The sequence below is a fragment of the Chelonia mydas genome, chromosome 17, assembly GCF_015237465.2.
Source record: "Chelonia mydas isolate rCheMyd1 chromosome 17, rCheMyd1.pri.v2, whole genome shotgun sequence".
NCBI classification, from domain to species: Eukaryota; Metazoa; Chordata; order Testudines; family Cheloniidae; genus Chelonia; species Chelonia mydas.
In genome coordinates this window covers 4,726,479-4,751,364 of record NC_051257.2, presented here as the reverse complement: position 1 = coordinate 4,751,364, position 24,886 = coordinate 4,726,479, and the positions used below count along the sequence as shown (strand labels likewise).

At 44.5% G+C, this 24,886-nt stretch overlaps 1 protein-coding gene and 1 non-coding gene across 2 annotated transcripts in view; both read left to right on the top strand.

Moving 5' to 3' along the window:
* Positions 1 to 24,886, top strand: part of TEX14 (testis expressed 14, intercellular bridge forming factor) — a 104,595-nt gene that overhangs the window by 15,387 nt on the left and 64,322 nt on the right. The window contains exons 3-13 of the mRNA XM_043531309.1: positions 4,591 to 4,705; positions 6,242 to 6,407; positions 7,354 to 7,490; positions 8,416 to 8,497; positions 9,112 to 9,242; positions 10,800 to 10,913; positions 11,384 to 11,507; positions 18,857 to 19,035; positions 21,243 to 21,394; positions 23,960 to 24,150; positions 24,353 to 24,503. Coding sequence (XP_043387244.1) covers positions 4,591 to 4,705; positions 6,242 to 6,407; positions 7,354 to 7,490; positions 8,416 to 8,497; positions 9,112 to 9,242; positions 10,800 to 10,913; positions 11,384 to 11,507; positions 18,857 to 19,035; positions 21,243 to 21,394; positions 23,960 to 24,150; positions 24,353 to 24,503 — 1,542 coding nt within the window. The remainder of the gene's footprint in view (positions 1 to 4,590; positions 4,706 to 6,241; positions 6,408 to 7,353; positions 7,491 to 8,415; positions 8,498 to 9,111; positions 9,243 to 10,799; positions 10,914 to 11,383; positions 11,508 to 18,856; positions 19,036 to 21,242; positions 21,395 to 23,959; positions 24,151 to 24,352; positions 24,504 to 24,886) is intronic.
* Positions 1,199 to 1,415, top strand: LOC114018996. Its single transcript, XR_003564163.2, has one exon. It is a non-coding gene; the product is annotated as a small nucleolar RNA U3 (small nucleolar RNA).

Genomic DNA, 24,886 nt, shown 5'->3' with positions numbered 1-24,886 from the left:
ACCACTCCATCTCCTCCTCATCCCACCCCCTTTGTTCCCCACTGCCTCTTTCCCCTGCCCCCACTTCCCCTGTCCCCTTCTCTTCCCCCTCTCATGCCCCTTCCCCACTGCTCCATCTCCTCCTCATCCCACCCCCTTCCTCCCCACTGCCTCTTTCCCCCAGCCCCCGCTTCCCTCCCGCCCCCGCTTCCCGATCTCCCTTCGCTTCCCCATCCCATGCCCCTTCCACACCCCTTCATCTCCTCCCCAGGCTTCGGGGACAGGGGGGAAACTGCCCCCCCAACACGAGCCGGTGGAGTGGAGCGGGTTGGGGCCGGGTCGCTCCACTTCCTGCCGCCGGTGATTGCAGGGCGAGCCCGACCCCGAGCCTGACGCTGCACTCATGGGGTGGCAGGAAATGGAGAGATCCTGCCCTAGCCCGCTCCGCTCTGCTTCCCTGGCTCCCGGACTTTGGGGAAGGGGAGAACTGCCCCCCGGCACTCACCAGCGGCGCGGCTGGGAGCCGGCGGAGCGGGTTGGGGCCAAGTTGCTACATTTCCCGCTGCTCGGTGAGTGGGGGGCGGGGGCGGGGGCGGGCCCAACCCCTGCTGCAGTTCTCCAGGACGCACAGCTCAGGAGAGGAGGCTTTGGGGGGAAGGGACAGCGTGGGGGCGGGGCTGGGGTGGAGCAGGGGCGGGGGCAGCTTTCCTGGCCGGCAGAGCCGGTTGGGGGATTGGGGTGGCCGGGGCCCTTCTTACTCTGGGCCCGGCGCCATGGTAAACCCGGTACTGGTAACACGGAACCATATAAAAGCTTTTAGTGCAGATGAATTTGAGAGCAAGCCAGAGAGAAACAGATGTAGAGTATGCTAGAAAGGGCGGACCTGTTGGCATTGTCTGTGCCTGACAAGCTGTCATGTGGTACAGAGGAGCCTGTGAGTAGTATCGCAGTTTCAGGAAGTAAAAGCAAGAGGGTTTGATTGGGTGCTAGGAGCTCCACATGCTAATCAGGAGGTGTGTTTCTGTAAATAGCGACATAAAAATCTTCTAATGTTCAGCGTTCTAAAGCTGTCTGAATTGTGCTTTAATGAAACGGGCACTTGGTTTCAGAGTTTTGTCCTGTAGTTTGCTAAGGGTGAAAGCTGTTGTATGAAAACATTCACCATGGGAAGAAAGCTTGTGCTTATTAGCCTGGGTGTGTAGCCGAGGAGTGTTTTGTTAAGACTATACTTTCAGGGATCATTTCTATAGTTTGTAACTAGAGAAGTGTGGCTGAAAGTGTCTGACCTCGCTAACCATGAGGAGGAGTTAAAGTGTTCTCTTCTGAGCGTGAAGCGAGCAGATAGTGTTGCTTTAATGCAGCTGCTGTCTGTTATTGATGACCGTTCCTTCTTTCCTTTTGGGAAGCTGGGAGGGAGAGAACACAGACTGAGTGGTTAGCTCTTTTATGTTGTTGGAAAAAAGAAAAAGCTTTTTTTTCTCCTAACTTTGTAACCTATCCCAGTTGGAATTTGGTAAAATATAGAATTCTGTTAATGTTTGAGTGCTCTTTAAGATGTATCTATATAATATGTAGAATTAAGTGTAATAGAAATATTATATATTATATTTTTAATTAAAATTACTAAAACAATAGTGGTAGCTGTATAGGTCCCAGGATGTGAGAGACAAAGTGGGTGATTGTAACAACATCGTGCATCAACTGTGGGAAAGGGACTGAGAGACTTTTTCCATTGGACCATATGAACTGGAACCATGAACTCACTGAACATTAAATCTCGCCAAATGAGGGTAAATCCATCCTCATAGAATATCAGGGTTGGAAGGAACCTCAGGAGGTCATCTAGTCCAACCCCCTGCTCAAAGCAGGACTAATCCCCCATAGTTGTCCCAGATCCCTAAATGGCCCCGTCAAGGATTGAACTCACAACCCTGGCTATAGCAGGCTAATGCTCAAACCACTGAGCTATCCCTCGCCCCATCCACTCATTATACTCCACACCTGAACATAGCCATTATATGAACAACATACCCCCATATCTCAATGTCTGTACTTTGACCCATTAACCTTTTACCCCCAATGAGGGATTTGCAGATTATGTATTCCGTACGCCACCCATTCCTAAACCAAATTTCTCACCCCTTGATAATCTGTACCTTATTCCCTGATAACCAGAAACTTCTGTGCTTAAACTCTGTACCGTTTTTTCTTTTTACTTCAACATCATCTTAGTAAAATTATTAAGTCTCTTATTGGACAAACTTCAGTTGGTGAAAGAGACAAGCTTACAAAAAGCTCTTCTTCAGACTGTCACAACTAAATACAAGGTGGGACACTTGTTTGGTAAGGAGTTATCACACATTGTAAGAGACCTTTCAAGGTGAAGTGCTCAACTAACACCTCTGCAATCATAGGACAAAGGTTGGTTAGTGGGTTATAAATTGTTATTAGTGTTACTGGTGGTGTGTCAGTTTTCTTTCACCATGAGGACTGAGAGGTCAGATATCGAGTGGTCATTGTTCGCAAAGTGGTTTGCTACTGGTGGTATGGTGTTTTTGTCTTCTATAATTTTTCTGTGAGTTAATTCGAGAGCATAGTGATTGATTGTTTCATTTCACCCATATAGTTGTTACTGAGGAATTTAGTACTTTGAATGAGGTACTGGAGTGTGGGAATGGGGGGGGCTCAAGGGGCATGGCCCCTCCCCTGCCCCTCTTCATCCTCCCAACCCCCCCCACCCAGCCAGGCTGGCTCCTGGAGCCCAGGCAGGGAGCCCGGGGTGCTGTGGACCCTCCACCTGCCTGGGGTGGGGGGTCGAGAGCAGTCCTCGGCCCATGTCCCTGTCCTGCACCCCACTGCCCCATCCAGGGCAGGAGAGTCCACGGCTCCCCACAGCTGCCTGCGTGCCATGCACAGCTTTTACCTGAACCCGGCTCTGGCTGGGGGGCTGCAGCGCGGCTATGGTAAGAGCTGTGTGAGCAGTTGTGGGGAGTCGCGCCATGGACCCTCCACCTGCCCTGAGCGGAGGGGGGGGCTGTGGGGTGGGGACATGGGGCGGGGTCTGCTTTCAACCCCCTCACCCACTGACTCCCAGCAGGTGGAGGGTCCTCAGGCAGCTACCGGCCCACTCCACCTTGGCTGGGGGCAGGGCCTCGGGCGGAAGAGGAGGGGTGACCCACATTTGGGCAGGCTCTGCCAGGCACCCTTAATGAGGTACACCATATGTTGTGATAGGCATGTGTAGGACCCATGGATCTTGAAAGGTGTGTTGTGAGAGGTATGTATTGATCATTTTAGCAGTGAGATATGTCTGCATGTGATGGCATGGTCTGGGGCCACTTTGAATGGATGGGTCCTGGCCTGTGGGGAGTTTACTTCTGATTATGAATTTGGCAAAGTTGGGGGGTTTGAAGGCAAGAAGAGGGAGTTCAGGAAAGATTTAAACATGTCTTTACCCAGTAAAGATATTACCTAACCCACCTTGTCTCTCTAAAATAATACATTTGAAACTGAAAGTACTGACATGTCCAGAGTGTGACTATCAGAAGTTTAAATTCAACAAGTAGGCTAAAATAGCTTACCATTTGTATCAAATGCTCCTTTTTCATAGACAGTAGCTTATTTATTCTTTTAAATTAGGAAAAAGCTTTTTGTTTTGTTGTGTTGTGTTCATATTAGACAGATCTAGGTTAACTATTTCTGTATTAGTTACCCTTATATATAGGGCCCTACCAAATTCACAGCCATGAAAGACTCGTCACCGACCATGGAATCTGGTCTCCCCCTGTGAAATCTGTATCGTATAGGGTAAAAGCACACAAAAGACCAGATTTCACAGGGGAGACCAGTGTTTCTCAAACTGGGGGCCCTGACCCAAAAGAGAGTTGCAGGGGGGTCGCAAGGTTATTTTAGGGGGGTCACCGTATTGCCACCCTTACTTCTGTGCTGCCTTCAGAGCTGGGCGGCTGGAGAACGCTGGCTGTTGGCCAGGTGTCCAGCTCTGAAGGCAGCATCCCACCAGAAGCAGTGCAGAAATAAGGGTGGCAATATCATACCAGGCCACCCTTGCTTCTGTGCTGCTGCCTTCAGAGCTGGGTGGCCAGAAAGTGGTGGCTGTGGACTGAGGGTAAAGCTCTGCAGGCAGCAGCACAGAAGTAAGGGAGGCGGTAGCATACCATGCCATCCTTACTTCTGCGCTGCTGCTGGTGGCGGCGGCTCTGCCTTCAGAGTGGGGCTCCCGGCCAGCAGCCGCCACTCTCCAGCTGCCCAGTTCTGAAGGCAGCACCACTGCCAGCAGCAGCGCACAAGTAAGGGTAGCAGTACCGCAACTCCCCCTACAATCGCCTTGCGACCTGCCCCCGACAGTTCTTTTTTGGGTCAGGATCCCTACAATTACAACATCATGAAATTTCAGATTTAAATAGCTGAAATAATAAAATTTACAATTTTTAAAATCCTATGACCTTGAAATTGACCAAAATGGACCCTGAATTTGGTAGGGCCCTATTTATATAACATTTAATTGAAAAAGTTAAAGACTGATAGTGGGGGGGATGTTTGAAATTTTATAGTCATAAGAGGCATGACTACTTATTTATTTATACTTTTCAGGTATTTGTGTTGACACAATTAACTCCTTGGGCCAGACTGCTCTGTTTACTGCTGCATTGCTAGGTCTTGGTAAACTAGTAGGTGTGCTCTTGGATTATGGATCAGACCCAAATCAGTTAAGTATAAGAGTCGGAATTACATCCTTAATAAATTGAAACAAACTTAAATTTGTTATAGCATCAACTTAATCGTAATGCACAAGATTTTCCTTAATAGTTAGTTGCCAACGTGCAGATAAAAGAGAGACATAGCTTTCATCCAAACTGTAATTGTTACAGAGCTGATAGTTGGGGAAAGAAAAAGCCCAGGGCCCTGACTTTTAAAAAGTATTTAGGCTTTGCTCTGCTCAGTGGTGCATGGCCTTAAGCCTGTTCTATACTTAAAAGTTAGGTCAACATATGTATGATGCTCAGAGATGTGAAAAATAGTGCCATAACTATACTGACCTAACATGAGGTGTAGATGTGGCCTGGTTGACAGAAGAATTCTTCTGTCAACCAAGCTACTGTCTGTCAGAGAGGTGGATTAAATACAGCAACAGAAAAACACCTTCCATCCTTGTAGGAAGCATCTACACTATGGTCAAAGTGATTTAGATCTTGCAATGCTGAGCAGAGCAAAGCCTAGATACATATACAAATTTGGGCCCTGGTGCCTTCCAGCCTAGGCAAATAAAGTGTTTTAGAAAACAGGCAAAGAGCCCCCACCTACGAAACTCTTTGGGGAAGGTTGTGAATTCTGAGCTTGAATATGTTAACATTTAAGGGCATGTCTACAGTACAGATGGTGCAGTGGCACAGCTGCAGGTATGCCACTATAGTCCCATACTGCAGGTGCTTCTCAGATGCAGGTGCTTCCTACATCAATGGAAGGGTTTTTTTCTATCAATGTAGGTAATCCACCTCCCTGAGCAGGGTTAGGTATGCTCATCTACAGAACTCCAGGGTGATATAGCTAGTTCAGTCTGTATTTTAAGTGTAGCCCAGAGCTCTGTGTTTCCAACTAGGTGTTGATATGAATGCATGATTGAAGTGAATGGCAGAAGGGAATACTGTTCACAACTTTTTCTAATGCAATTGTTTGTCCCTCAGGAGGCAGTTTTTTCACTAGGCTGGATCAACAGGATAGCAGTGCACTGATTGTAGTGAGAAGATTATTTTTGCAAGGAGAGTCACTACATTAGCCCCAGCAATAACCACACTTTACAGATAATCAGTGCGCTGTCTCCAGCCAAACAATAGGGCAAGCAAAGGTGTGAACTCCACTTCTTTCTCTCATTCACTTCAGTCAGGAATTAATCTTTAAAATCTAATTGGAAATTTTTAAACACTAAAAATATTAATCATAGCCTCAGAAGCACCTCCCCAGTGAGAGTAAAAAGGTAAAGCTTGGTTTTTGCAGAAGACAGGCAAAGTGCAGATAAGCGTGTTAAAAAAGAGAGTTTTTCATGCCTGCAGTTTTCTAGTGCCTCTGGTGACAATAAAAGGCTACACAGTCCTCACTTCATACATGGAATCCTCTTTGGCAAAATCAGGGTAGATTCTTTTGCTCTAGCATATAATGGAATTGTAAGTATGCTCTTTTTCAAGAGGTATCTGTGGTTTACCATAGTGAAGGTACTTTGAAATGTTTCTGTTCTAATATTCCTCAGCCGCTGTTATGATGGGAGCACCCCAGTACATGCTGCAGCATTCTCAGGAAATCAATGGATTCTCAGTAAATTGTTGGATGCAGGAGGTGATCTGCGAGTACATGATAAAAATGGAAGAAATCCGCAGTGCTGGGCTATGTCAGCTGGAAAGGAAAGTAGTGCTCAGGTACACACATGTGAACTTCACAACTTTATCTTGGAAATATTGTCTGGGAACAAAAACTCCATACCCAGGAAACAGATGCTTTTTAAGATAATGTGAAGTGATTTGCCTTGTGTTACTTTCCAGTTCAGATTATATTCTGAGGTCCTGATCATGCAAACTCAAAATGATTTCATTGGGACTCTACCTGGGGGAAGAGGTCTGCCTGTACTTACAAGCTTGCAGGATCAGAGCCATAATGTGTAAATGTGCAGTGATGAGAACTACAGTGATAGGTCCTGATCCTGCAATCCCCTGCATACTCATGAGTAGTTCTGTTGGAGCTGCAGTTACTCACGTGTGTAATGGCATACATGTGTGTAAGTGTTTGCAAGACCAAGGCCTAGAACTATAAAATTTCTGGCATAAGTATTGCTTATTTAATACTGGAGCAAAATGTTACAAGAAAGCTGTTGTTTTAAAATTATCCCATGTCTTGGTACGAGATAATTTTGATGTCTTTCAGTATGCATATTTTACGGAGAGACCTAGTCAGAATAATTCAAAATAGATTATTCCTTTATTATTAATTGTGTTGGAATCCAGTAGTTTTATCATTTTCACCTTGGGAATTGTCAGTTATTGGCATTGCCTCTGTCATATAGAAGGCTTGAGGTTTGGTTTTATTTACATATTCACACCATTGATTTTTCTCTAAATTTACATGTACACAATGGATACAGTTTCTTTTTGAATGTGCTGAATTTTGGTTGATATCTGCTTATAATTTTAGACCATTTATGGACAGTAAAGACTCTCTAATAAAATTTTTAATATCTCAAATATTCTTGCTGGTGCCAAATATTGCCAACAAGAAGTAAGTGACAACTTTTCTTCATGATCCTGCTCTATTAATTTAAAATAGGAACATTTATAACCTAGTAGTTCTTGAATGCTTAATGTTTTTCAGATGTTAGAATTTATACGGCGTTGTGCATCACACATGCAGGCTGCAATTCAGAATTTCCCCTCGGATTTACTTAGAAAGGTTGGTTCATCAAAAGTACTGGTCTGCAATCCATCTAGATTTGGTGGCATTACTCAAGGGTAAGAACTTAACTTCATAGTGATTCAGGGAAGTTCCATCCCATACTTAAGTATCCTGAAACTTGTCATGTGTTTTACTTTTTGTTGTCTGTCTCTTTCTTTTTGACTATCTATTTTGAAACCAAAGCTGCTTGTTTAGACATTCTAGTGTATTTGGATGGGTCACCTTCATATGTGGTCATTAGTACTAAATTTTTCTTGCTACTGTAGAGCCAAATGGTTGGTGGTAACTTCAAAATTCTTCTTTATTTAAAAGGAAATGTTTCACTGAATAAACCAGATACAATTCTGTATTTTATTAGTGTTAAGATATCTGTTACTGTGTACCATAAAATAAATCTAGTTTCTTTATCTGTAAGTCACTGCCAGTCCTTAGAGGATGTGTCTAACTGTTTAACAATTTTTATTGATAAGTCTGATGTGTCTAGTGGGAAATATCTTTCTGTTAAGAAAAATACTTAAGTGAAAAGATTCAAGGTGAATTCAAGATGTCTGCATATTTGCATTGCTATGCACTAAGTGATTTTAAACAAAAGCATATACAAGATAACAGTTGCACATTAAAATCAAGTTGTTAAAATATGCCTGCCTTTTTTAAAAAATAACCATGTTTCATGTTTCAGCAGGCTATGAGGTTACCATTGCTGTGCTTGCGAGACTTCTTTTCAGCTCTAGTAGGGGTTGAGAGTGGTGGCAGCCAAGAAAGTGAGAGTAGTAGTAGTCTCACTATTTCTGACCCAGGCCAAATATCAAATGAAGTATTTGAAAGGCAGCTGCTGCAGGACTTCTGTATTTTCTTTCTTTCTTCCTCTCTCTCTCTGTCTTTGTAAATTATCTCCTTTGGGAGATGGAATGTAACCTTTCTCAAAACCTTGGCCTTCACTATTAATCTACATGTAGCTATGCTTGTATGTTTTGACATTAGAAATGCCAGCAGTCCTCTGTCTAGACTTCTAAAAGGTGGAGCGAATTCATCAAGAAACATCTACAGTTTTGGCTTTGGGAAGGTAAGACACTAGAGACAGTGGTCTCCAAACTGTGTAACTTCTTTTTGTTTGTTGAACACAATTGGAATCACAATGTTTTTATTTAAATCCAAAGATGGTCCCATCTGTGTTGTTTTCAGGCACTGTTAGATATTTCTTACTATTCACTGGATGGTGGGAAATAAATGGGGAGTGACCTAAATGACTGTGGAAATCCTGGCCTATAGTCATTAGTGAGTCCTTGACAGAGGGATTTATTTTGAAATGAAGAAAAGACGCTTCAAGAAGTAGGTTGAAGGATCCCACCTGTGTGACTCTGAGGTGGCTGATTCTGCTGTGTTCAGTTAAGATTCAGTAGAAAGGTCCTTTTCCATAAAGCCCTTAGCCACTGAAAGCCTTTTGGAATGATCCCAATTTTTATGGTTTTTGGCTAATGTTTACTTGTGGTCAGTTGTCGTTTGTGTGTATACGTAGCACTGAGGCAACATTTTTCAGCTTCACAACATTTTTGACAAACACTACCTGATTCTCACAACACCCTAAGATTACATAGCTGCTCTGCGATAGAGCTGGGCATAGAGCCCAGGAATTGTTGAATATTTCTCCTTGTTATACAGTGTATGGTTTTGTCTCAGTTTTATCTAACAGGCAGTAGGCAGCTAGGGTACCTGGCATCTCTCCCTATCATTTGGGATAAAGAAGTGGTTCAGGCAGATGATGAGCCAACATTCTCTTTCCACACTGGACCGTACATGATCATGACAAAGTGAGTGGACACTTTAACAGTTTTCAGGTGTTGTTTAATATGCAGCATCATCAGCAAACTACTGGACCAGATGGCTTGTCTGGATTTTTTTCCATGTGTTTATACGGTATGTTTACACAGCACACGGGTATGTCTACACAGCCGACCGTAAAGTGCTGCTGCGGCAGCTTTTAACATGGCTGTGTAGTCGCAGCTCCAGCGCTGGGAGAGAGCTCTCCCAGTGCTGTAAAAAGCCCACCTCTGTGAGGGGAATAGCTCCCACTCCCAGCGCTGTAGCACTGTCTACACTGCCACTTTACAGCATTGAAACTTGCATCACTCAGGGGGGTGTTTTTTCACACCCCTGAGTGAGGAAAGTTTCAACGCTGTATGTGGCAGTGTAGACAAGTCCTAAGCCTGGGCTCTGACTCAGGTTTGAGCCCAAGCTCCCCTTCTTTCCACACACAAATAGAGTCTGCTTGTGTCAGTAAGCACTCAGGACCTAGGACACTGCTAGGGGTGTGTGTCAGAACCTGAGTCCTGCTATAACTTAGGTCCAAGCCTTGTCATTTTGACACAGGTCAAACCACAGGCCTGAGTCAGAAGGTCTGCATAGTGCAGTATGGACACGTTAGCATGATTTGTGAGACCTGGGTCCAGCAATTGTAAACACAGGTTTAAAATGCAACTTGGACACTCAAGCGCATGCTTGGAAACCCCAGGTTCATAAGCCTGATTCCCACAGACTTGGGTTTACAATTCAGTGTAGATATACCCATAAAGACCCAGTAATCATAGAAGTTGGAGATGGAAAAGTTCTAAGTTCACCCAGTCCATCTCCCTACCATGGGAGGTTTGTCCTCTGTTATACATTGACTAATGTGTTGTCTTGCCTCCTTTTAATATTGATTGACCATTATCATAACCCATTCATGGTTAAACCAGCCTACACATAATTAGGGCTATTAATGTTTTAATAGTAATAAATGTTCTGGCTAATATTGGCCTCTGGATGGGACTCATAGACTGTATTTAGGTAGGATGAGTTCAAGCTCCAGGGTATACCTGGGTGCAGCCCAATTGCTCAAACCCAGAGTGAGCTGACTATAGAGCTGCAAGTACATATCAGGCCCTTCTTCGCCTTTTCTGCTGCTGAAGCAAGTAATTCTGCCAGAAAAGGAGCATTCTGTGGGTCAGCTGGGTTGGTGACCCATTCCTTCCCAGAGGATCTATCCTGTCTCACAGTAAGTTAATATTGCCTCCGTGAGGAGTGCTTCATAGAGTCATGGCTTTTTGCCTAGGTCTGTGGCGATATGGTTTGTCAAGCTGCACTCCTCTTTCTCTCCCCAAAACACGTCTCTTTCTCACTGCAGCTAGTCTTTGGCAAGCTGAGAGTTTATTGCTTGTCTAGGAAGCTATGATCCTATTGCCAGGGTTATCGAAGCGCTGGCATGTTACTAACACCAGGAGACAGATTTGTAATCCTGGGAAACTTTGCTGCTATTTGTAAGAGATGCTGTAACCAAAGAACCTATTGGACACATGGAGTGACTAGAGTTTCCTCTTCTCATCCTGTAGTTTAATGTGGGGCAGCAGCAGAGTCACAGTGAAGGAGCTCAGCCTTAAACCACATCAGAATTGTAGTAAGCTACGTTTAGCTGATCTTCTAATAGCAGAACAGGAATATAGCAGGTAAGAGAAAATGCAAAATGCCTACAATGTGTCAGGTCTTTGTGCATCCCTGGAGCCTGTGAGAAAGTACAGGTCACCTCAGCCTAGCTAATGACTGACTCAGAAAATAACGAATCAGGGTTACTCCTTCTTCCGGAAATGGGATTTACAGTTCTACTGTTCTTTCCCCTTTTGAGCTTTTCGGAAATGTGCAGTGGGAGGTGTAATATGGAGTAGGCAGGATCCCCTCCTGACCCATAAAAGTACTTTCCTGTACAGATCCTGGAAAGCATAATTGCAGGTTCTTATAGTGTCAACAATAAAAACATCAGTGGCTCTCTATGAACAGTTTTCCTACCAGCTTGTTTTGCTTATTCTAAAAGTAAATTAAAAACATTGTGGGTGAAAAGATCCAAGAGGCCAGACATTTATTTCTCTTTTAATATAATATCTTATTTGTGTGGTAATATTGGGATTTTTCTCCTTTGCAGTAAACTTCATCATCCTCATTTGCTGCAATTGATGGCAGTTTGTCTGTCCAATGATCTGGAAAAAACCCGTTTGGTGTATGAGAGAGTTAACTTTGGTTCACTATACAGCATCCTTCATGAAAGGGTAAATGGAACGGTTGTTTTTTATTTATTTTTAAAATAAAAATTACTCATAATTAAGAGATTTTACTGGATACCAGCATCCCCTGTGTTCTGAGCTAAATTCATCTCATTGAGAGAAGTATCTTTTACCTAGAAACAAAATGTGAGAAATCCTAACTCGCTTTATGTACTTAGGGGCTTGTCTCATCACATAGCAATAGCCACTCCCTCTAATAGGCTGCCAGTGTTTGCCTGTTACACCCCATCCTGCAGCTATTGAGCCAGCTGGAGAAAATTAATAAAAGAGTGGGTCTCTTGGGTCTTAGTTGTGGAGAAAAAGTTTAGGCTATGTTAGCTTCTTGGTAATTTCTTTTAATAAAGCCAAGCTCCAGGAAGGGTTGAGTTTTGACTCTACAGAGTGGGTGGACTGTTTGAGAGCAGGCTAGGATAGGCACCTGTTCCCACTCCCCATAACAGGGAGTATATTCTGTTCTTTGATACACACAGTGATGGGTATGAATCCGTTTCTGTTTCCTGAACATTCACAGTGACTTGCCTCCCATTGCAGATACCAGGGAAATGTCAGGATTGGCTGTTAGTGTAGGAGTTCAAGGTTTAGTAGTTTGGTATTAAGGTTGTATGGCTGTGTAACAGCGGTAAAGCCATTATTCTTGTGTTTTGCTCACCATTTACCGTATTCCCACATTGTGGTAATTGACTTGGAGACTGAATTATTGCCTCAAAAAACAGAGGAGCATGGTTTTGTTTGATTTTTAATAGAAGCATGACAAGGTCTGTATTATTGTTCAAAATAAGGATGTTGGATATGTGCATGTGTGTTGGCAAAGTGCTTGTTTTCTGTATTTGGAAACATCAATAACAGTTTACCTGGAATCACCGAATCCTGCCACTTCTGGCTGGTTGCCTACCAGGGAGAATTCTGAAATCAATCCAGACTGGGAAGTAACCATGACAAGTCTGCTTAATAAAGTTTCAGGGGTTCTGGTATCATGAACTAACAATATTGGTCTTTGCCAAAGACTGTTGACTGGATTAGCTTTTTGTCTTTTGGTTTGCACATACCCAGTATAATTCACTAAGTCTATGGGTATGTCTACACTACAAAATTAGGTCGATTTTATAGAAGTCAATTTTTAGAAATCCATTTTATACAGTCGATTGTGTATGTCCCCACTAAGCGCATTAAGTCGGTTGAGTGCATCCTCGCTACCGTGGCTAGCATCGACTCACAGAGTGGTGCACTGTGGGAAGCTATCCCACAGTTCCCACAGTCTCCGCTGCCCATTGGAATTCTGGGGTAAGCTCCCAATGCCTGATGGGGCAAAATCATTATCACAGGTGGTTGTGGGTACATGTTGTCAGTTTCCCCTCTCTTCCTCCCTCCGTGAAAGCAACTGCAGACAATCATTTTGCGCCTTTTTTCCTGGGTTACCCATGCAGATGCCATAGCACGGCAAGCATGGGGCCCACTCAGCTCACCGCTGCTATTGCGAGCACTGTAAACACCTCACGCCTTATACTGCAGTATGTGCAGAACCTGGCTAAGAGACAGCAGCACAGGGACAATTGTGAGGAGGACATGGACACAGACATTCCTGAAAGCATGGGATGTGGCAGTTGGGACATCATGGCAGCAGTGGGGCTGGTTGATACAGTGGAATGCCGATTCTGGGCCCGGCAAACAAGCACAGACTGGTGGGACCGCACAGTCTTGCAGGTATGGGATGATTCACAGTGGCTGCAAAACTTACGCATGTGCAAGGCTACTTTCCTGGAACTCTGTGTGTTGCTTTCCCCCGCCCTGAAGCACAGGAATACCAAGATGAGAGCTGTCCTGACAGTTGAGAAGCGAGTGGCGATAGCCCTTTGGAAGCTTGCAACGCCCGACTGCTTCCGGTCAATCGGGAATCAATTGGAGTGGGCAAAACTGCTGTGGGGACTGCTGTGATTCAAGTAGCCAATGCAATCACTGACGTTCTGCTATCAAGGGTAGTGACTCTGGGAAATGTGCAGGTCATAGTGGATAGCTTTGCTGCAAAGGGTTTCCCTAACTGTGGTGGGGCGATAGGCGGAATGCATATCTCTATCTTGGCACTGGACCACCTTGCCAACCAGTACATAAAGTGCAAGGGGTACTTCTCAATGGTGCTGCAAGCACTGGTGGATCACAAGGGACATTTCACCAACATCAGCGTGGGATGGCCGGCAAAGGTGCATGATGCTTGCATCTTTAGGAACTCCGGACTGTTTGAGCAGCTGCAAGAAGGGACTTACTTTCCAGACCAGAAAATTACTGTTGGGGATGTTGGAATGCCAATAGTTATCCTTGGAGACCCAGCCTACCCCTTGCTTTCATGGCTCATGAAGCCATACACAGGCAGCCTGGACAGTAGTAAGGAGCAGTTCAACTATAGGCTGAGCAAGTGCAGAATGGTGGTAGAATGTGCCTTTGGACATTTAAAAGCTCACTGGCTCTGTTTGCTGACTAGGTTAGACCTCAGCGCAACCAATAGTCCCATTGTTATTACTGCTTGCTGTGTGCTCCATAATATCTGTGAGAGTAAGGGGGAGACGTTTATGGTGGGGGGGGAGATTGCCAGTTTGGAACAGCCAGACACCAGGGCGATTAGAAGAGCACAGGTAGGCTTGCTGCGCATCAGAGAAGCTTTGAAAACCAGTTTCATGACTGGCCAGGCTATGGTGTGACAGTTATGTGTGTTTCTCCTTGATGCAAACCCGTCCCCTTTGTTGATTTTAATTCCCTGTAAGCCAACCACCCTTCCTCCTTCAATCACAGCTGGCAAAGGAGATAAAGTCACTATTGTTTTGAAACCATGCATTCTTTCTTTATTAGTTTTTAAAAAAGGGAGATAACTGATAAGGTAGCCTGAGTGGGGTGGGTAGGGTGGGGTGGGGGAGAAGGGGAGGACAGGGCCACATTGCTTATTGTAGCCACACTACAAATCAAAACTGTTTGAATGACAGCCTTCCGTTGCTTAGGCCATCCTCTGGTGTGGAGTGGCTGGGTGCCTGGAACCTCCCCACCCCGCGTTCTTGGGCGTCTGGGTGAGGAGGATATGGAACTTGTGGAGGAGGGCAGGCGGTTGTACAGTGGATGCAGCAGCGGTCTGTGCTCTTGTTGGCTTTCCTGCAGCTCCACCAGACACCTGAGCATGTCCGTTTGCTCCCCCATTAGCCTCAGCATTGCATCCTGCCTCCTCTCATCGCGCTCACTTAATGCTTTCCTAACTCTGCCACTGAACGCCTCCATGAATTCAGCTGCGTCCTATCAGTGCGGGAGGACTGCATGAGCTTGGAAAACATGTCATTGCGAGTGTGGTTTTTTTCACCTTCTAATCTGCGATAACCTCAGATGATAGGGGGAGCATAGAAACATTTGCACCTGCAGGGGGATAAAAAGGGAGAGTAAAATTTAAGATGATACATTTCTGAGAACAAAAGGGAGACTCTTTCACAGTGAATCAAGCAATTCACAGCAGACAGCACATGTGCTTTAGGTATAAGGTTGCATTTTGCCTTTTATATTGAGCACCTGCCGGTATGGTGACACATCACACACAGCTGGGCAACAGAATTTGGTTTCCAGGCAGCCACGCTAAGCCAAAGGGTACGCGGGTTTGGCTTCTAATGCCTTCATAACATGTGGGAATGTTTTCAAACTGCAGTGCCCTCCTTTCCCATAGCAAGCAATGCCAGTTGGGTTGCCATTTAAAAGGAGGGGCTGCGGTTTTTGGGTGGATGTGCAGTACACATCTCACCCCACCCCTCCACATGGCTATTTGGGATGATCCCTTCACCCCTCCCCCTGCCACATGGCTATTTTCAGGGATGATTCCTTTTAGCAGCCCGTCATGAACGGTGTCCTTTTAGTGTTCCCTTACAAAAATTCCCCTATTTTAACCAGGTGACCATGAATGATATCACTCTCCTGAGGCTAACACAGAAAGATATAGACCAAATGTTGCTTGAATGCGACCAAAACCCAGGACCATTCGCTGCCATGCTTTGTGCTTCAATGATTCCAGACTACTTGCTACTGGCTTGCCGTGGTAAAGTGTCCTACCGTGGAGGACGAAATAAGGCAGCCTTCCCCAGAAACCTTCTGGAAAGGCTTTCAGAGTACTTCCAGGAGAGCTTCATGGAGATGTCCCTGGAGGATTCCCGCTCCATCCCCAGACACGTTAACAGACTTTTCCAGTAGCTGTACTGGCCGCGAATACATCCCAAGTCTTCAGGGCAAATAAAACATTAAACACTATTGCTTTTAAACCCTGTACTGTAGTTACAAATGTGCACTCACCAGAGGCGCCTTCTCCGCCTTCAGGGTTGGGGATCCCGCCTTGGGAGGGTATTGGCTCCAGGGTGATGAAAAGGTCCTGGCTGCCGGGGAGAATGGATTCACCGAGTGCATGCTGTACATTCTCCTCCTCCTCCTCTTCCTCTTCCTCATCCACAAAATCCTCCTCCGTGTTGCGTGAGACTCCCCCTTTGCACGTGTCCACGGGCAGTGGTGGGGTAGTGGTAGGGTCGCACCCTAGAATGCCATGCAGCTGATCATAGAAGCGGCATGTATGGGGCTCTGACCCAGAGCAACCGTTTGCCTCCTTTGTCTTTTGGTAGGCTTGACTGAGCTCCTTGACTTTCACGCGGTACTGCTGTGTGTCCCTGTTGTAGCCTCGAGTTCGGACCTGCGCTGCTCACTGGGCCATCGCCGTGAGGACATACAGCTCCCCTCCATGCCAGAGGCATTCAAGGCGGCAGCGGGCCTGTTGACACTCAGCACCGCCCTCTTCTGCCAGGAAGGAGAGGTCGCTGGTACCAATCCCAGGCCCCATACATTCTGTGGGCAAGCCAGCAATGATGTCTGCCATGAGGCCATCCCTGTTGCATTGACTGCCAGCACCGGGGGTTTCTACAGGGGAGATGCTCCAGTTCCCAAGCTGGCACTGATCCCCGGCACCAAGAGGCTCCACTCCTCCTTGATCATCACAGTCAGAGACCTTGGAGGCAGAGTCCTTGTGCTCTAGCAGGAGCAGAAGATCCTGCTCCTGCCATGATTGTCATCCCTACCTGGCGCCCTGGCAGGGCCAGTGGCAATCTCCTCAGTGGCCCTTCTGGACACCTTGGGACTATCATCAAAGCCAGGGTTCCAGATTGGCATCAGTGGCCTCAGTTTCGGGCACTCCGACAGGACTCCCGCAGTCCTCGGCACCACTCCCGACACCGATTTTGGCAGTGTCTAAGCCCCCAATCCCGGAGGGGTTAATGGCCCCGATCCCAGAACTGATCCCTGCCCCAACTGAGGCACCACGCTCGGCGCCGACTGCCATCCTGTGTCGCCCTGCCACTGATCAAAACGATTAGTGATGCCACCAAGACACTGTGGCTACCTCGCTGCCACCTACCACCAAGAGATACGAGCAGAGGTACTTTGTTCCCTCGTGTGGATATGAACATTTGTACACCCACTCCCAGCTGGTCTCCCTGGTAGTGGATGCTGCTAACCAGCATGAGCGACAGGGCTACCAGGGGCCCTCTCCCAAGAACCATGAGGCCAAGAAATTGGACCTTTTTTGGGAGAAAAATGTACTTGACTGGGGGGTTGCAGCTCCGTATCGCTAACTATGAGGCGGTGGTTAGCAGATACAATTATAATACCTGTGGGGCTATGCAAAATTTCACTGAACTTCTGCCTTCTGACTCTCGTGCAGAGTTCTCCGCACTAGTAGTGGAGGGCAAATTGATCTCCAGTACGTCCGTGCAGGTGGCCTTGGACACAGCAGATGCGGCCTCCTGCATGATGGCAACTGGGGTGGCCATTAGAAGGAGTTCCTGGCTGCAGGTTTTGGGCCTACCATTTGAGGTGCAGCAGACGATTCAGGATCTCCCCTTTGAGGGTCAGTTACTGTTTTCAGAGAAGACTGACTCATATTTGCACAGCCTCTAGGACTCTTGGCCCACCCTGGAGTCCTTGGATCTCCACATGCCTGAGACCCAAAGGAGGTACTTCAGGCCTCCCCCACCTCCAAAGAATTATCAGCCTTAGGGCAGACAGAAAGGGTCACGTAGGAGGAACAGAAACTCAAGAAAGAGACCTCACCCCTCCTTTGGTCAGGGCTCTGGCCAGTCTAAACCTTCCTCAGGCCAGAGGCAGGCCTTTTGAAGGTGCGCTAGGGGGCGATGCACCAGTGCAGAGACTGGATCCTCCCCACCTTACCTTTTCGTCCTGTCTATCCCCTTTCTACTCTGTGTGGGCCCGCATTACATCAGGGTGTTGGGTGCGCCTCACGGTAGAAAGGGGATATTCACTCCAATTCTCGTCCCTCCCACCCTTCTACCCCCCTTCCCTGTCCCTCTTCAGGGACGCTTCTCACGAGCAACAAATTATCCAGGAGGTGCAATTGCTTCTCTTGCTAGGAGCAGTGGAAGAGGTTCCTCAGGGCTACAGGGACAGAGGCTTTTATTGCCCTCTACTTGAACAACACGTACTTTCATATAGCAATAACTCCATCCCACAGAAAATACTTCAGGTTTGTGGTGAGCAACAACCACTACCAGTGTACCATCCTCCCATTTGGTCTGTCAGCGGTGCCTCGAGTATTCACCAAGTACGTGGCGGTCATGGGAGATTTAGGTTAGATAGTAGGAAAAACTTTCTAACTATATAGTTAAACTTTAGAATAGGTTTCCAGATAAGGTTTTGGAATTCACATGATTGGAAAATTTTAACTATAGGTTGGACAAATGCCTGTCAGGGATGGTCTAGGTTTACTTGTCCTGCCTCATCTTAGGGGGCTGGACTAGCTGACCTTTCGAGGTCCCTCGCAACCCTATATTTCTATGGTTCTATATGTATCAAAGGGCAGATTAGAGCTGAGTTACAACACTGAGTAGTAGGTTTTATCAACTGTTTTACATTCTGTTATTGATGCTGATTGTTTTCCCTCTCTCTTTCCCATGACTGATTGCTTACCTATTTTTCTTTAACAAAAGGAGGAAACATGCAAAATATTATCACTGAGGTAGAGAAATAAACACAAAGTTGAGAAATTCCAAAAGCTGTTTTTCTTTTACAATGTTAATTTTGGCATGTTGCACATATGTATTATTTTCTGTTCTTTTTAATGTATTACTGTTTGGTTTCACATAGATCATATAATATTCTTCATGAGCAACGAGATTGAGTTAACTTTACAGTCAAAACCTTCACTTTTTGATTTCTCCACCTTTAATGTTACATTAACCATAGCTTTTGCATTACGTTGATCTTCAGTTATCAGCAATGTGAATGCTTAACTCTTCTGTTGTGTGTTTGTTTGTTTTTTGCAGCGTTCAGAATTCCCAGTATTGCACATGGAGACAATTGTGCATCTACTGCTTCAGGTTAATGATGCTTTGAGGTTTTTGCACTCACGTGGATTTATCCACCGTTCACTCACCTCTTATGCTATACAAATCGTTTCTGCTGGTGAGGCAAAGTTAACCAACTTGGAGTACATGATAGAAAGGTAAAGAATTATCACATTGTTACTTGGAAAGGTGGATGGGTGAGGCCAAATTGAGGACTGAATTCTGTGGTCAGGGTGATCCTGCAGCTCTCCTGATTATTTGTGGATTGCGGTGCATGAGCAAGGGCACAGAGATCCATCCTAATCTTTCTTTGACAACGTTGCAGATTTGACTGTAGGGAGAGGGGTTTTCACATCTCCATTACTCAGATACATGGTCAGTGCTCATTCAGTGTCATAAGTTTCAGGTGATCTCAATTTTTATGGCTTCCCTATAAATACCTGAAAATAGTGGTTAACAATAGAAGAAAGGTCTTGCTCCACTCTAGTGTAAAGGCACTGCAATAGAGACTTAGAACAGAAAATGGAACCTGCATCTAGTGACCATACAGAGACAGAAATCCTATTGGAGACTTTAATTCTCTTCCTCTAGTGTAAATAGTTTCAATGTATTCAGATTATAATAAACCTCCGCTTATGAAATCTAATCCTACAAGATCCTGGGAGCCCCACAACTCCCACTGATATAAGGGATACTCAGCCCCTTGCATATATATACACACATGGTGCAGTTTCTCTCTGAATAACATTATTTCACTACGAGATCCAGTCGTCTCCCATTACTGTTAATAGAAGGACTGTCATTGGCTAAATTGGAATTGAATCAGACCCAGAAAGAGGGTTCTAATAGATATATATATATATATATATGCATGTGCTCACAGACACACCTCAAGTTATCTTTGAAAAAGCATCATATTTCAACTTCTGTAGAAATACAGTTATTATTGGCAAAAAGAAAACAGCTCACGAAAGCTTATGCTCAGATAAATTTGTTAGTCTCTAAGGTGCCACAAGTCCTCCTTTTCTTTTTGCGGATACAGACTAACATGGCTGCTACTCTGAAACCAGTTATTATTGCCATATATTAGCAGAGCCCTCTGTTGGTGAAAATGAGATAGAGCAGCAGATAGTGATAGCTTTATCACTTTCCTGTTGTCTTTTCTACACGTTTATTTCCTATGTGAAGGGATATTGTTAATTTGAACTTTTAAAAAAATAATTATTTTTTTAAATGGTTTTAAGTACTAAATAGTATGTCTTTGGTTGTTTTTTTACAGTTCCATTTAAAATTTTTAAAAGTGCAGACAGGTTTTTCCACTTCCCAAGTGGTGATTATAGGTGTTTGCTGAGAGAAGGAGAAACTGGCTGATAAGATTATAAAGGAAAAGAGTGAAATTGAGTATAAGCCAAAAAAATTGCCCAATGTACAAAGCAAATTAACTGACAGAAATAGAGAAATTTCCTCTCCACTCCTGTTAACTTCTTTCAGTTATAAATAAGTCTTAGGTCTTACTTGTATTAATGATAGGTACAATATTTTCTGACAGAAATGTGGTTTAAGTCAATTGTTTCTCTTGAATATACGTGAAGTGTAGCCTGCAGCACTGCTTTTCACTAACATGGGGTCTCTACCTAAAATATCTGACCATGTTCCCTTAAGCAATATTAAATTAAGGGAAAATGAGCATCTGTAGAATGAGAAAAAAACCTTTGTCCTGGACAATGATTTTTAAAGAACACTTATTCTCAGTTTAAAGTGAAGAAAAATGAGATTAACTATTGTGTGAGTAGAGGGAAGTTAACTTTTAGTCATTTAGAAGTACTGGCATTACACTGCCAAATGAATATAAACAAGCTAGATGGCACAACTCGCTAGTCTTTCACCTGTGCTATGAATGCTGACCGGAGTGAAAGATGTGGTTGTAAAAATACTCCATAGTTTGGACATCTTTAACCTCTGGTTTGTCATTTGAGGATAAAGGTTTGAAAGAGACTGCTATATCTCATTTTTACCAACAGAGGTCTCTTCTATAATGTGCCAATACAAGCTGTTTTTGAGCTGGTTTAGCTTTTTTGGTAAATTTTGTGCATAGCATGGATCATTTAAAATAGATGCATATATGAAAATAAAGAAACGAGTTGCTGGATCCCATACTGTCAGAGCTTCCAAAGGAGGCATTGCAGTTGTAGGTCTATTTTTAACTTAACATCCTGGACAGAATGAATCAAACATTCAACTCAGTTGACATTGGTTGGTTTGTTTCCCAGTTTTAACATGATTTATCAAATCCTTTTGTCTCTGACTACTCATCACATGTTATGGTTTCCCAAATTTGACCCTGTTTTGTGTTCTCTTCTGGCAGCAAGGATGGAGGGGACCACAGTGATCTCACACGTGTTCCTGTCCCAGCTCAGCTGTATAAGTGGTGTGCTCCTGAAGTGATCCTCGAAAAGGCCACCACAGTCAAATCAGACATTTATAGCTTCTGTATAGTAATGCAGGAAGCCCTAACAGGTATAGTTAAAGACGTTCAGACTTCTGTCACGGAGAGTATGTCTACACTGCAATTAGACACCTGCGGCTGGCCCATGCTGGCTGACTCAGGGTCGTGGGGCTTGGGCTGTGGAGCTGTTTAATTGCAGTGTAGACTTCCAGGCTTGGGCTGGAGCCAGGGCTCTAGGACCCTGTGAGGTGAGAGGAGCCCAGCTGCCCAGAGCTCAGCCTGCAGCCTGAGGCAAAATGTCTACACAGCAACTAAACAGCTCAGCAGCCTGAGCCAAGTCAGCTGGCATAGGCCAGCCGTGGGTGTCTAATTGCAATGTAGACATACCCTGAGTTATCATGGAGTACCCTGAATACACGAAGTGTGAGTGCAATCTCCTTAGGTGATTGCATACCCCCTGCAAAGCTCCTTTAGTGATTAAAGTTTTCTTTTTATGGGAAGGAAAGTTGCAAAGAAAAGAAGACATTACATGTCTTATTTGTATGATCATAGAATATCAGGGTTGGAAGGGACCTCAGGAGGTCATCTAGTCCAACCCCCTGCTCAAAGCAGGACCGATCCCCAACTAAATCATCCCAGCCAGGGCTTTGTCAAGCCTGACCTTAAAAACTTCTAAGGAAGGAGATTCCACCACCTCCCTAGGTAACGCATTCCAGTGTTTCACCACCCTCCTAGTGAAAAAGTTTTTCCTAATATCCAACCTAAATCTCCCCCATTGCAACTTGAGACCATTACTCCTTGTTCTGTCATCTGCTACCACTGAGAACAGTCTAGAGCCATCCTCTTTGGAGCCCCCTTTCAGGTAATTGAAAGCAGCTATCAAATCCCCCCTCATTCTTCTCTTTCATAGACTAAACATCCCCAGTTCCCTCAGCCTCTCCTCATAACTCATGTTCCAGTCCCCTAATCATTTTTGTTGCCCTCCGCTGGACTCTTTCCAATTTTTCCACATCCTTCTTGTAGTGTGGGGTCCAAAACTGGACACAGTACTCCAGATGAGGCCTCACCAGTGTCGAATAGAGGGGAATGATCACGTCCCTTGATCTGCTGGCAGTGCCCCTACTTATACATCCCAAAATGCCATTGGCCTTCTTGGCAGCAAGGGCACACTGTTGACTCATATCCAGCTTCTCGTCCACTGTAACCCCTAGGTTCTTTTCTGCAGAACTGCTGCCTAGCCATTCGGTCCCTAGTCTGTAGCGGTGCATGGGATTCTTCTGTCCTAAGTGCAGGACTCTGCACTTGTCCTTGTTGAACCTCATCAGATTTCTTTTGGCCCAATCCTCCATGCGTGATATGTGCTCCTGTAACCTTCTGCATAACCTGCTGATATTTTGGGGAGAAGCTAGGAGCACCCTTTTTAACTAGTGAAATAAACATTGGATTCAGCAAAGTTTCTGGAGGGACAGTGAAGAAATAATAGATAATTTGCCTAGAAGTGTTTGTTTCAATATATCAAAATTTCATTATGGGGTTGTACTTGTACCATTAATCAATGATGGGGGGAAAGCGAGATGACAAAATTGGAGATGGCACAAAGTTAGATAGGCTGGTGTAGACTGGAGAAGAATGGGAGGAATTTTCAAGCTGTTACCTAGCTAAATGAATGGGCAGCACCATGGCAGATAAAATTCCAGGCTGACAATCACCATTGAATGAAGGAATAATTGGAATTAAAGGTACATGTTGCTGGTATCTAAATTTACTATAATAACCCAGGATAAAGACATAGGCATCATTGTGGAGAAGTAAATGAAAACTCGACATGCACTGCTGGTCCAGAAAGTAAACAAAATATTAGGCTCTGTAAAGAACAGAATAGAACATTATACTAAAAATATGCTATGATACAAATGTGTGGTGCACGCACTTGGAATACTATGTTCAGTTCTGATAATCCTATCTGAAAAATTATATATCAGAAATAAAAAGGGCTCAGAGAAAGGTAACAAAAATGACAGTAGCTTGGAAAGATTTTCATATGAAAAGAAACTGAAACACTTGGGATTGCTTTGTTTAAAGAGGAGGTTAGAGGAGGAGGTGAGCAAACAATGGTTTACAGAAGGTAAATGAGGCACTTCTTCCTATTTACCTTTTCTCGTAATGCTAAAACAAGAGGACAGTCAATGAAAATGTCAGGTTACAAATGAAACCAGATAAAAGAGAATCCTTCTTTACATAGCACACAATTAACTTATGGAACTCATTGCCACAAGGTATCATAGAGGCAAAGAGGTTTATTAAAATTCTAAAAAGGATTAGACTTTTATATTGATAATGAGAACATCCACAGTTATAGCAGATGGGATGAAAAAAAATTATCTTAGGGATAAACCAACCACTACTGAGAGGGTTTAGGAAGAAATTTCCTCTGGGCAGGTTATTCCATAATTGTCCACTAGGAAATTTGTGGCAACTTCCTCTGAAGCATCCAGTGTTGGCTACTGTCAGAGACAGGATACTGGACTAGACGCACTGCTGGTCTGATTTACAGTGGTAGTTGTTTCTGTGATTCTTCCCCTTCTTTGGTTAGGGCCATGCTGGAAACCATACTGTATTTGTTATATGTTTTACAGAAACTCTTCCCTGGAATGGGCTTGAAAGCTCAGGTATTAAAGAACTCGTAGTTTCTGGGCAACATTTGGAAACTGATGTCAGGCTTCCTAACCCGTACTATGACATTGTAAAGACAGGTCTAGAGCCTAAACAAAAGGACCGCTCCCTGAGTCTTCAGGATATTCGCTATATATTGAAGAATGACTTAAAGGTAACTCTCAGGATTGTAGCCTTTATGCTTTTAAAATCGTAATTGGTTAATCAGAGTTAATTGTCTCCTAGAGGACAAGTTGTTCTGTTTAAGTCTGGGTCTGAGTTTTCTTTTGTTTATTTGGGCAAATGAGTTTAAAATAAAAGTTGAAGACATTGGAGTACTAAATAAACTTCTCCTCACAACCTTCCTTATGTTACAGGATTTGATTGAGTCTCGAATTGGTCGCTCTGATGAAAGCTCAACTGCACAAAGGCATGACATATTTCCAGATATAAACATCTATTTGGGGTCCTCATCTAATTACAAGAGGGAAATGCTGGAGCTGCAAGGAGAGGAGATAATAAAGACTGGTACGTTTCTATTCCTGGAGGGCATGTCAAGAGCCTTCACTCTGGTGTTTTCTCTTATCCCCCCAGGATGGGGGGGAACAATCTTAACAACTTGGCCACCGGTACTCAAACAGTTTTGTGCTGCCAGTAGCCATAGGCCAGTAGAAGATTTAGTAAAGTGTTTCCTATCATTTGGAAGGTGTAATTCCACTGAGTTAGAGCCAAATCATGGAACTAGCACAGCTGTTGGAAGGAATTCCCATAGGGCTTTGGGGCAAGACATGTTTCTCCTTCTTTCCTTACTCCAAAACAGATTGCGAAGGGCTGCAGTAGATCCCTGCTGTATCCACACTCTCTCTGCAGAAGAGAATTATGGACCCACCTCAGCTCTCAGAGCTCCATGG